Source organism: Tyto alba, unplaced genomic scaffold, assembly GCF_018691265.1.
Source record: "Tyto alba isolate M040663 unplaced genomic scaffold, T.alba_DEE_v4.0 Super-Scaffold_41, whole genome shotgun sequence".
NCBI lineage: Eukaryota > Metazoa > Chordata > Aves > Strigiformes > Tytonidae > Tyto > Tyto alba.
Genome location: NW_024881317.1, coordinates 17,674,979 through 17,687,666, shown reverse-complemented (window position 1 = coordinate 17,687,666; position 12,688 = coordinate 17,674,979). Strand labels below are relative to the sequence as shown.

Sequence of the window (12,688 nt, the reverse complement as noted above, 5' to 3'; positions counted from 1 at the left end):
GTAATTAGAACCAACAGTAGCGTCAGCTTGGGTAAGGCACAGAGTTTAGTCTGAATACAGAAGAGCTATGAACTTGTTACAGTAAGTCCTGTAAAGAACTGCTCTAAGCATAAATCTTATCCTACAGAAGCCCACTACAACCTCAGGAAAGCATTTCATAGTCATGTACCAATCCTGAGAATATCAAACATGGCCCTTGCTTTGTTAAAAACTCTGTTCTAAGCAAATAGAATAATTTTCTTCCTCAGCTTATTTGTTTGGTTGGTTCAGCTTTGAAGGTCAAGTGAAGCTTTGTAGCCTAACTATAGAAAGACCCACACTAGGAAACTAGCCCCACAGATGGTCAGAAGGCCACTCGAGGCCCAGGTGTTCTGTAGCCAATATGTAGTACATATATAGTGTAGTACTATCTGATGGAACAAACAAATAGAAACCTTTTACATAAAGTGTAAAACAGATTTCACAATAGAACAGAGATTTTTTTTTTTTTAATGGGAAATTGTGAGGGATTTGAAGATCTATTATATTTTTTTTACTGTTTGCCCTGTGTATGTTTAAAAGCAGTAATTTTTTCGAGCTTTTGTGACCATGTGGTCATTTTAATTCTCAAAGCAGTATATTGTTGCATGATTCATGTAACTCTTCCATCTGAATCAAACTATTTCACTTGAGTGTAGGATGGAAAATATTTTCTAACCTATTGCCTTCCTGCAAATATAAGTAAGAGGGAGATTAATTAATTGTACCATTATTGGTACAATTATTTAGAATAGCAAGTTTAATAATAAATACTGTACATTTGTAAATGAAAATGTGTTTCTCCTTGGTATGTTTGGTCTTTGAATTTTCCCTCTCATCTAACTGATTTTCTTTTCTATTTTTAATATTCAGCCAAAAGCTCTTAAACTACTAGGGATGGAGGTAAGTTGAATTTATTATAAAATACTGTTTTTATGAGATCATTTCTTGGTACACTTCTGTTCTTGCTCTTAGCCTTTTCACTATTACTGGGGCTTAAAGTAAATTTCAGCTAGACAGGATCTTCCATTTTGCAGACAGCTTATGGAATAGTTATGGAATTTTTTTGTGGGTAGGGTCTTGAAAGCTGCTTAAAGCTTTGGTCAATAGTCTTCAGGCAGTTTTTAGCACTATTATGTAATAACACATTTTATGTTGGAACATATTGTAGATTTAATCATTCAGAGGTGAACATTGGTGATGCTGAAAAGAGAATGTGATCCAGCAGTGATACTTATGCGCAAATCCCCTTTAGCCATGAAGTAAAAATTTATGTGCAGATGAGGTTTTATCATAGGGAAAACATTTAACTTGAGTGAAAAAGCAAGGTGGTCTAACATGTTAGATGCTGTCCTCCACTGTAAAACAGCCTTGCTACCATGATGGCACCGTGCTTTGTAAATGATGAAGCTTATCCAGAATTTTGGGTCCAAAACCTGCCTCAATTACTTGTGTGTCTGCAGAAATTTTGAGTTGATCAGGATCAAGTCTGGGATGATGCCTCACTCTGTTTTGAGGTAGTTGCTTTGTTTTGGAGGTGGTTGCTTTCATTTCTGACAAGCAGTATTAATATAGACCAGGAAAGCACTTACACAAAGAGGTAGGTGCATTTCTCTATGAAGTATGCCTTTAATAATGGTGTGATAGTATTCGAACACAGTATATATACATGTTGCATGTGTGACATTTGATGTGAACTATACCCACGCACAAAAGCCTCTATTTCCCCAAGCAGATAAGCAGCTTTCTTCTCTACAGAGAAAGTCCAGGTTATGTTTAATCTCTCTGATTAGCTTCCTATTTTCTAATGGCTCAAGGGCAAAAGCTCAGTTCCTCAGAGGTGTGGCCCATTTTAATGAGTGTTGATCACACATAGGTTGCTTAGTGCTTCTCCAAAAGCACATTTTGATTTTCCTATATTTTTCAGTGAGAAATGTTTTATGTGGCACGAAACGAAGTGTTCTCTCCACTTGACAGCAGGTGTAGCCCACTCCCTTCTTCCAAGAGAAAGGAAAAGTTAAAAGAAAAATTAACATTTTTTTTTTGCTAAAGTGGTCAGTAAATTGATGTGACTCCAAGTGTTTGGGTTTTTTTCATTTTCAGTGTTAGCAGCTCTAAACCAGGAAGTTTAAACTCCTTAGCACTCTGTCTTTCTTACACAGAGTTTTGATTTGATTTGATTTGATTTGATTTTCCTTGTGTGGGGAGGACCTAATTTTTGGTCCTCTATTTAACATTTTATGACCTCTGCTCCAGAGATGCTCAACACTTTCCTTATGTGGATGCAATTAATGACCCCTGAATTTTCCATAAGAGATAGAGGTTACCACTTGCAGATCTTAAAACTGCTGGAAGAGAAATGCATACTTAATTGTTGAGCTGAAGAGTCAGTCGCCTTTGGAAACATGAGGTGTGTGGTTGAATCCTGAATTTGGATTTAAGTTCATATTTTGTCAAAAAAAAAGTTCATTATGCTGAGCTTGCTTGAACAGGAACTAATTTTGTAGAACAGTAATTGCTTTTACTTGCAATCCACTTCTGAGATGGGAATCAAGGTCTACAATGATGATGAGCTCTGTCTACACCTCTGTGTGCAATGTTCCTCTTACATTATTTAAACCCTAATTTTCGCAATCATGGCTTTTCTCCCTTCAGGATCCTGCTTCATTGTCAGTACTACCTTTCAGTTCCCTCCATGTTGGTTCCTGTAGTAATGGCCTATACTCCCTATTCATTTAAGAAATGGGTTATTTATACCTTCAGCTTGCACTGCATACATAAGAGAAGATTGCTTATTCAAAGGTGAAGACTCCCTTTAGTATCTTGCTGTTCTTAAGGATGCTACCTGCCTGTCTTTTCCTTGTGCATGTTCCCACACTCTCCACCTGCATGTCAGTCTGAAAACCGCTTTGATACCTGCAAGATACGCAGCGCTGTTCTTCGGGAATAAACACAGACATATCAAATGAGAAATTACAGTGGAACCTAGTCATAGTGAATTGAGGTTTGTTAAAGGTCCATTGACACCGCAGTGGAATTCATTAAATATTAATTAATTGCAAATCAACTTGCGCAATTACACATGCGGTAGAGATCTACTTACAATGCAGTGTAAAGTGATGCCTTTTGTACAGTAGGGTTCTACTAATCCAAGGTGGGTGACTTGTAATTAAGTACGCAAGAAATGGTTCTCTGAATGAAATATTAAGCTGTGTGTGCTAGCCTAGTGCATGCTCTGTCACATGTTCTTCATAGTTTTATCACTATTGACATTCACTGTAGCAAACAACAAACAAAAATTAGAACTTTAACTATTAATATGTCCTCGCAATACTTGTTCTGTGCATGGTGCCATTGTCGGGTAAGCTGTTAAGAATCGATGGGAACTTTTTTTTTTTTTTCTCCCTAGGATGATGAACCTCCCACCAAAGGAAAGAAAAAGAAGAAGAAGAAAAAGGAGGAAGTGGTAAATATTGATGTGGATGACCCAGAAGTCAGCCGCTTTCAGTATCCCTTTCACGAACTGATGGTATGGGCCGTGCTGATGAAACGGCAAAAGATGGCACTCTTCCTTTGGCAGCGAGGCGAGGAAGCCATGGCCAAGGCACTTGTGGCCTGTAAACTGTACAAGTCTATGGCTCATGAGTCTTCTGAGAGTGAGCTGGTGGATGATATCTCTCAGGATCTGGACAACAACTCAAAGTTAGTAGACGCAGAGCAGACTTTATGTCTACTTGATATAGGGGGTTATCTGACCTGCTGAGAAGCTTTACTTTCAGTAAAGTACAATTGATTTCTAGAATGTAGCTTCACAGAATGCCAACTGGAGATGATTTATGAACAGTAAACAAGCCAAAATGCGGTCTCAGGATTCGAGGGCAACACTAGCAAGAAGACTTGCATTTTTTTCTGACAGAACACATTCTTTCTTAAGCTTCTCTCTCTGTAAAACTAGCTGGTTTTATTTCACAAAGTTATTTTCAGAATTTACTCAGATAAATTAAGGGGCATCTTACGATACATCTAAACTGGCCTTAAGATGTTGTCAGTCTAAGCTAGTTCTCTCTGGTCACTAAAAATTAGTTTGGAATTCTTGCAGACTGTCCCAAATCAAGCTTGACATTCAGTTTTTCTTGTCATTGTATGTGTGCATGGAAAGCCATGATCTCCAGTGAACAGAATTTAAACCCCAAATGCAAGCAGACATTGATTTCTAAATCAAACTTCACTGGGCTTATCTTACATTTTCCAGAGATTTTGGCCAGCTGGCTGTTGAACTCTTAGATCAGTCCTATAAACATGATGAGCAGATTGCCATGAAGCTACTGACCTATGAACTGAAAAACTGGAGTAATTCTACCTGCCTGAAATTGGCTGTGGCAGCTAAACACAGGGACTTCATTGCTCACACATGCAGCCAGATGCTCTTAACAGATATGTGGATGGGACGACTACGCATGCGGAAAAATCCAGGCCTTAAGGTATTTCTGTTCTGCAGTTGTTTTCAAAGATACAGTTTGTTGCATGTAACACTACATTATATGTAATGTATGCATAGAACAAATCGTCTTACTAATTATAGGTGTTTTAAGAACATACATGTTTTCAAGCTAATTTTTTTGGTTTCCAAATTCAGGATATCTAAGGAACATTACCCCACGACAAAGGAAAATATAAGTCCATAAAAGGCTTAGCATGATTGGAATCTGAGAGCAAAGTTGTGGCTTTCAATGAATGATGAGATCTGTTCATTGAAAACATATACCTCTGATTAAAAATTAGTTGGGTACAAGCAAAAAGATCTCCATTATGGGTCCACACAATGGGAATAGAGAGAAAATGAACCAGACATGGACACATGCTTCTTACATTGCTTAATATTGTACCAGAAGACACAAAGTTGAGACTTGGTGTTGCAAAGAGTGAAAGCTGTGCAATTGCATTGTGTGAAACTATGTGATTTTTATTCCCCTCTTCTGTGATTTGATGACACGCTCTCTCTTACTGATTTTTATATTTCCCAATTGTTGGATTTACAAAGAAAACGAGTAGAGTGAGGAGACTGGCACAAAAGAGAAACATGAGTGAGCCAATGTTAGGGAAGCAGAGCAGTGTTTGCTTGCATGTGTTTTCACGTGAATATAATCCTTTCTTCGTTGTATTATGCAGTTGCTGTCACCCATATGGATGCCTATAATGATGATACCACCTTAAGTCTCACCTCCTTATTTCTTTAAATCCCCCATTACTGACGAAGTGCCATGCCTGTCTTCCCAGGTCATACTTCCAAGCTTGCTGACATACATATTGCTGTTTCGCTGTCATTCTCAATTTATTTCCACTTTTCCTACATCTCCTTCTTAAACCTGTTTAGAATCTCCAGGCAAGTGTCCTGCCTTTCAGATTGCATCATGGTGCTTTCTAAATCTGCTTATTGATTTCCTTTCTGTTCTCCAAAGGATTGATCAACCTGCTAATGTTCTAGTTTAATTACCTGCATTCTTTTCTTTGCTCCTTTTCTGTACTTCTGCAACTCATGCTTGTGTTTCTGTATCTCAGCAATCTCCCATAGTAAAAGAACTCTCTCAGTGCTATCGGCAAAGCTTCTTTATCCTTTCACAGGTTTTTTTTACTATTAAAACTAATTATAGTAAATGACTAAAGTAACTATAAACTCCAGTAACAAACCTGAAGCCCTCTTTCAACCACCACTGTGTCCATTCCATAGAATTTATCTGCACAACTCTAATTCTAGAGCACAATTTCTTAATTGCAGTGTATTTGTGCAGATGGAAAGCCTTCCAGGGTGCTATCTTTCTATACAAGACCTTATTGCCAGTGCTTCATAAATACTATTTATTAATTTTTATAGGTTTGAAGATATCAGAGTATCTTGAATACTATACATAAGAAAATATTGTTTATGGGATTTTATTTTTATGAAACCTATTAATGTAAACAAATATTGCCATCTGAGTTTAATTCTTTCTTGTTGTACAGGTTATAATGGGAATTCTCTTCCCTCCCACCATCCTTTTCCTAGAGTTTCGGAGTTATGACGATTATTCTTACCAGACGTCGAGAGAAAATGAGGAGGGCAGAGAAAGGGAGGAGGAAAATGTGGTCAGTAATGGAGATTATTAGGAAGTTCTAATATATCAAGAGTGCTAAATTTTCTAACATCTCTGATTATGCTATAGGTCAAGTGCCTCTGTGGGCTAAAAATCAGTGAAGAGTTTTGGGAGCGTATAGGCTGGATTCTCAGGGCTTTTAAATTATCTGTGTAGTTGCACAGGCTTACGGAATTTGTATTTTGTATTTTTAATAAGAGGTTTGTTGCTCAAAGGAAGCATTGTGTAGTTAACAGTTGGCTGGGGCTGTAGTTGAGGAAAAGCTACTATTTTTACTATTATATATTGATGAAAACTGACAACTTTGGTCTTCCAGGATGCAAATGTGGATACAGGCTCCCGAAAAGGAGATGAAGAGAATGGAAATAAAAAACAAAAGAGCCTTCCAATTGGAACAAAGATCTATGAATTCTATAATGCACCTATTGTCAAATTTTGGTTCTACACAGTAAGTCATGATGATTAAACTGATAGTGATCATTTTGCTCACACCTGTGAAACTTCAAGGATTCCTATGTAAAAAATAATAACCAAGTAATAAATAAATAGTGCTGACTTTCATGGAATCTGATGAGTAAAGAACTCCCTTTATTCAGAGAAAAATACGTGGACAGTGAAACAGAATGAATAACTGAAGCTTATGCTGTCAGCCTCTAAAGCTCCTACACACTTTGAAGGAGGCCCTGTCTGGCTAATCATATTGACAGTCCAGGCACTCAATCCAACCTAGGCTGGATTCTCTTGCTTTCTAAAGGCTCTGGCTCCTGTTCTGCATTGAAATATGCTTTAGGACCCAAGAAGTAATGCCATAGTATCAGTGCTTGCCATTTGCTCTGTTGACAGTTAGGGTCAGACGAGTGCAAGCTAGATGGAAGCACAGATCACAGTTTGCAAAGATTTAATAGGTACTTCTCTCCTACGTAAATAATTAAAACCAATCTAAACTGAAAGATTTATTTTTGACAAGCATCTCATTTTCTCTTTAGTGCATAAAGAATTATCTGGTGCTAAATGCTGTTTTAATAAAACCAAAGAAGTATTCATGCTACTGCTCATAAACTTTGTGTGTGCCCTGTAAAAGATACTGGTTCCTTTTTTATTCAAAGTTAAGTCTTCCAATACTTAGTATGTCATAATACTATGTAGGTTTTTAGTTTTAGCACATCGTAATCACAAAACACTATACTGATCCCTTTTTGCTGCCTGTATTAATAATTTAAAAGCATAATTTCTATTTCATTTCAAAGGAAAGTATTCAGCATGATTTCACAGTGTAAAGAAATTACATTTTAGTAGATTAAAAAAGCCCTATGCACCAAGAGTCTAATTTAGAGTGCTTCGGAATTGTTCTGCTTCTTTCAACAAATAAGATAATTCAGCTGCCTGGATCATATATTCCACCATATCTGTCATTCCTTCAGTTGCTGGAGGCCCATGGACTCTGCCAGTGAGCATGGCAGCTATAGGAAGGGCTTTGCAGCAGGCCCGCCTAATTCAGAGAAGAACATGTTTCTTCTTGTGCAAGTAAGGGTCTTCAACACCTTAATCTTTCACACATATCCTCACTGTATGTGTTCATGCATGTTCGTATGAATGTCACAATTAGGGTGGACTTCACTTCCATGTATTATGCAGAACCCTCAGCTAAGAGGATTTTACTGACTTCTGTTTGGTGTTTCTTCTGTGACATGGTGATGCAGCTTCCTGTGCTCTTACCAAATCAGGCTTCAGCAAGAAACTTGCTCCTGAGACTAAGGGCTACTTCAACCAAAATACCTGCAGACCTACTGTTCATGCAGATGGGTTTAAGTAACAAGTATAAGAGGTATTGTAGGGAATGATACATGACGTCTGTATGCCTCTGGCTTCACATGAAGGGTATATTCTGCCTAGGTTGTCTCAATCTCATTATTACAGGGTGGAGAAAAGCAAGTGTCCTGTGCAGCTCTTTATTTCCCCTACCCCTCCAGGCAGGTGCTGCTCGCAGCCCTGCCTTCTAGTTCTGCTTTAGATCTGTTTCGAGATGGTGGCTAAACATTTCCCATTGAATATCTCATTCTTTGGAATATTCATTTTTTCCCCTGGCAAATATTTTGGTTTATTACTGCTCGGTTTCCCTTTTAGGTTTTTGCTTTTTTTTTTTGTTGTTGTTGTTTTGTTTTGTTTTATTTTGGTTTTCTTCCTGCAAAGCCATGGAATCCATTTTGGTTTCTTAAGTCTGGACTCCCAAGATCTCTGAAATTTTTAGTTTGGCTGATCACCAGAGACTGCTGTGAGACACCGAGACACTAGCATCATCAGTCTGACACTTACACCAGTAGTTATAGAAAACAGAGTGATAGCTCTATTGACTTACACTATAGTACAGAACTTCCTAATGGAAATTAGTGGAGACTGATTTTTTTGTGTGTGTGTGTGTGGCAGTCATCTCAAGTAATTGAATACAGCCTAACTGTGGAAGGATCTTGGGATCCATCACATAAAGTCCATAAAGAATTTTTTTTTTTTTTTTTAGATATCATACCTTGGTTACTTGATGCTATTTAATTATATCATCTTGGTGCGGATGGAACGGTGGCCATCAGTCCAGGAATGGATTGTCATCTCCTACATTGTGACGCTGGCTGTAGAGAAAGTAAGAGAGGTAAAGTCTGATCATACCAACATCTCAAAATCCTTAAAATGAAGCTCACTCTTAGAGGTAATAATGGCATGGACTTGTGCAGAGGGTTGAGAAGCCATACATGAGAGAGGAGATTCTCATATCCACAGAGTCCGAAAATACCCATCACTGTAGAAAGTTTCACTTATAAGGCATTTCCATATATTAAAACCTTCTCTTATTGAGCAAAAAGTTAAGGCAAAAATGTCCTGAGGTCAGAAGTCAAATGAATGCTGCCATTCTCTTATGTGTATTTCCAAGGAAGGGCAGGGCCATAACCCATGAAGAAAATCTCAGTAGGTACTGTCTTTTTGTTAGTGATGGAGTCTTTGATGGGAACTGCAGCCAGGAAAGTGTTTGGGGGAATTAGCCAGGAGGTCTATCTGACTGATCTCATTACTTCTGTATGAGGAAGATAGCATAAAAACTTCTACTGTGTTCACATGCTGCACTGTGGTTTGCACTCAGCCTATCCTTCTCTGATGCACAATTACCACATCGCATACTATCTGTATTTGGAGATAAATATGGACGCCAAGTCAGTAAGCCAGCTCTCCTGGTTTAAATGTTACTGATTAAAACCTACATCAAAAAAGGCTTACTAAAGCCAAAATAGAAACAAAGGTGAAGAAGGGGTCCAGAGGAGGGCCACGAAAATGATCAGAGGACTGGAACAGCTCTGCTATGAAGGAAGGCTGAGAGAGTTGATGTTGTTCAGCCTAGAGAAGAGAAGACTTCAGGGAGACCTTACTGCAGCCTTTCAAATATGTAAAGGGGCCTTATAATCAACAGGGAAACTTTTTACCAAGGCCTGTAGTGACAGCACAAGGAGCAACCATTTTAAACTGAAAGAGGGTAGATTTAGATGAGATCTAAGGAAGAAATTCTTCCCTGTGCGGGGGGTGAGGCACTGGCCCAGAGTGCCCAGAGCAGCTGTGGCTGCCCCCTCCCTGGGAGGGTTCCAGGCCAGATCGGACGGGGCTGGGAGCAACCTGGGCTGGTGGAAGGTGTCCCTGTCGGTGGCAGGGGGTTGGAACTAGGTGATCTTTAAGGTCCCTTGCAACCCAAACCATTCTATCATTCTATGAAAAGGAAATTTTTTCTGCCAGTAACTAAAAATATTGCTGCTTGCACCAAATTTTGCTGGCAGTGGAGGGGGTCTCAGACACCTATTGAATGTGACAAGATTGGTCTTTTTTCATGACTATTACTTCAGAAGTGTAACTTGGAGCTTTTCCTAATGATTTCTTTGTTGGTTTTTGTTGTGGTGTTTTTTTTTTTTTTTCAGATTCTGATGTCAGAGCCTGGCAAGCTGAGCCAAAAAGTGAAAGTTTGGCTCCAGGAATACTGGAATATTACTGACCTGGTGGCTATTTCAGTATTTATGATAGGAGCAATTCTTCGCCTACAGAACCAACCTTACATGGGTTATGGAAGAGTGATTTACTGCGTAGATATCATTTTCTGGTACATTAGAGTACTAGATATCTTTGGTGTGAACAAATACCTGGGACCTTATGTCATGATGATTGGAAAGATGGTTAGTGCCTGAATTGCTGTAAATTATGTATTTCAGAAATTAATGGGAAACTAAATTCAATTCTGATTATAAAAAGAGGTTTTCCATCTGAGTAGGACTCTGAATAAAGGCTGTGAAAAGTTGCCATGTGAATTTCACACACATATGAGATGCAGTACCCTTGCTGACAATTGCTTGATTCAAGAGGAATTATTTAATTTTTTTTTTTTTTTTTTTTTTTTTTTTTATGAACTGGCCTGTGGGAACTTGTTCACTTTGCCTGCCTTCTGGCTCCCAAAGCAATAGCAAACCCAAATTGCCGATACACCAAGATCATCGATTGTGGGCAGGAGATGATAGACCAATGATTATATCATCTCTTTGCAACCACAGGAGGGGTCTGTGCTGAAAGCACAGCATAGTGCACTTGATGCAAAAGAGAATAGAGATAGTAAATACTTTAGCATTTAAATTATTTTAAAATATAAATCTAGTATTCCTTTAAGTGAATGGGTTTACTGCATTTTTATGTATGCTTAATTCATGAGCAGTAGTTAAAGTAAAAGAATAATATCAAGAAAATTGTCCAGGGGAATGTATTTGTTCTCTTGATACTTTCTTGTTTACTTTAATGCATGATGGCAAACAGACATGCTGGTGCTACTGTACTACCTGGTGATGGTAAGAGCCTCTGTATGGTCTCTCCATGCAGATGATTGACATGCTCTACTTCGTGGTCATCATGCTTGTGGTTCTGATGAGTTTTGGAGTAGCCCGCCAAGCTATCCTGCACCCAGATGAAGAGCCTTCTTGGAGACTAGCTCGCAACATCTTCTATATGCCCTACTGGATGATCTATGGCGAGGTGTTTGCAGACCAGATAGACCGTAAGAGTAGAATTCATAGTAAGAGTCTGTTTCCTGTTTCTGAGGCAGATGATCGGATCCAAATTAATGGATGTTTTTAATTTGGAAGTAGTGTTTTGTCTTTATGATTATATTGTTGTTGTTCTCTTGTGACACACTCCAGAGACTGAAAAATTTTCCGTTCCCCATCTGCATGTCCTGTCTCTCAGTTTATATTCAAAGTCAGTTAACACTGAGAGTGATAGAGTCTGGAATATTCTCCTGTCCAAGAATATAACAATATTAAGTGTTCTGTTTACTTGCAGGGATCAACAGAGATCATTCTGAAATGTTCTTTTGAACCAATGTTTTACTAACAGTCAGTTCCAACAGAAGAAGAAAAAAATAAATACCTTACACAGGAGACAAAAATTCACATATTCTCTCACCTCCAACTCATTGCACAGGCCATGAGCTAATACATTTTCACTCCCAGTGATACATCTATCTACTTTCCAGAAATGTTTCCATTTCACCTGTTCTTTTCTACACCTGTGGAAAAACAAAACAAAAAAGGAAAACTGTGCTTGATTAGCTTTGGGTGTGGAAATAGCCTTTTTTATATAAAAGCTGCAAAATTTAAAAAAATAACTGCCAGTATTTTAGAGGAGATAGAAACTGTCATATTACTGCTAGTTTTGCATTAATATTTGAAACTTGTACAGACAAATGTTGCAAACATGCAGCTGGCCTCCTCCAGCGTGTATCAAATAGCTTGCACTTTATCTGAAATAATATAACCTGCTATTTCAGCAGTGTGTATGTGTTATTTCAACCATCTGCATATATTGACAAGTAATAAAGTGGAAAGGTGAAGAAACTGAGGTCTAAGTTCAAAAACCATAAAGATCCATCATCACGAGAAACCAAATGTCATTAAAGCGTACTTAATTGCTAAGAAAGGAATAAAATGTCATTAGTCTGTTTCTGAACAAGAGCTATGTTGCACAGATCTGCAAGAGAACTATGTTGCAAAGATCATATCATCTTTGTTTTCCTTACAAATGCTTGTCTCATTAATATAACTTGTGATAGACTAAATTACTATTGACAAATAAAAGGTCAAGCCAGTCATTTATTGTCTGATCATCGGAGTTTCAGTGCACATGCGAGCCAGGATAAGCTCAGGATCTCTCAAGTGGATTAATTCTCCCACAAGGAGGAATAGGTTGTAACAGCATATCCCTTGACTTTGTGGATCAGAACATGCATTCAAATCCTACTTCACTTTGAACAAATGATGTTTGCCAGTGTAGACAGTTTTATTACTTTGTAAATCAAAACTCACACCTTACCAACAATACTGATCTCTTTAGTGTAAGTGCTGTCCCTGACTTCTCTCATGCTTCCAGTTTTTTCTTAGTTATATACTCAGCATCCTTTGAATAAGAAATATTCATCAGTGTGAAAGATTTTGGGGAAAAATGTTCAGGTTTTCCAGTTACACGAGTTC

General features: G+C 38.1%; 1 protein-coding gene across 7 annotated transcripts in view; it reads left to right on the top strand.

Annotated features, from left to right (window-relative positions):
• Positions 1–12,688, top strand: part of TRPM1 (transient receptor potential cation channel subfamily M member 1) — a 105,998-nt gene that overhangs the window by 79,330 nt on the left and 13,980 nt on the right. For 5 of the 7 annotated variants that reach the window (XM_032990186.2, XM_032990187.2, XM_032990188.2 and 2 more), the window contains 8 exons: positions 892–921; positions 3,428–3,720; positions 4,271–4,499; positions 6,019–6,141; positions 6,466–6,597; positions 8,665–8,793; positions 10,100–10,351; positions 11,043–11,235. In XM_032990186.2, the coding sequence (XP_032846077.2) occupies positions 892–921; positions 3,428–3,720; positions 4,271–4,499; positions 6,019–6,141; positions 6,466–6,597; positions 8,665–8,793; positions 10,100–10,351; positions 11,043–11,235 (1,381 nt within the window). The remainder of the gene's footprint in view (positions 1–891; positions 922–3,427; positions 3,721–4,270; positions 4,500–6,018; positions 6,142–6,465; positions 6,598–8,664; positions 8,794–10,099; positions 10,352–11,042; positions 11,236–12,688) is intronic. The other 2 variants (XM_032990185.2, XM_032990183.2) reach the window with 1 other exon arrangement.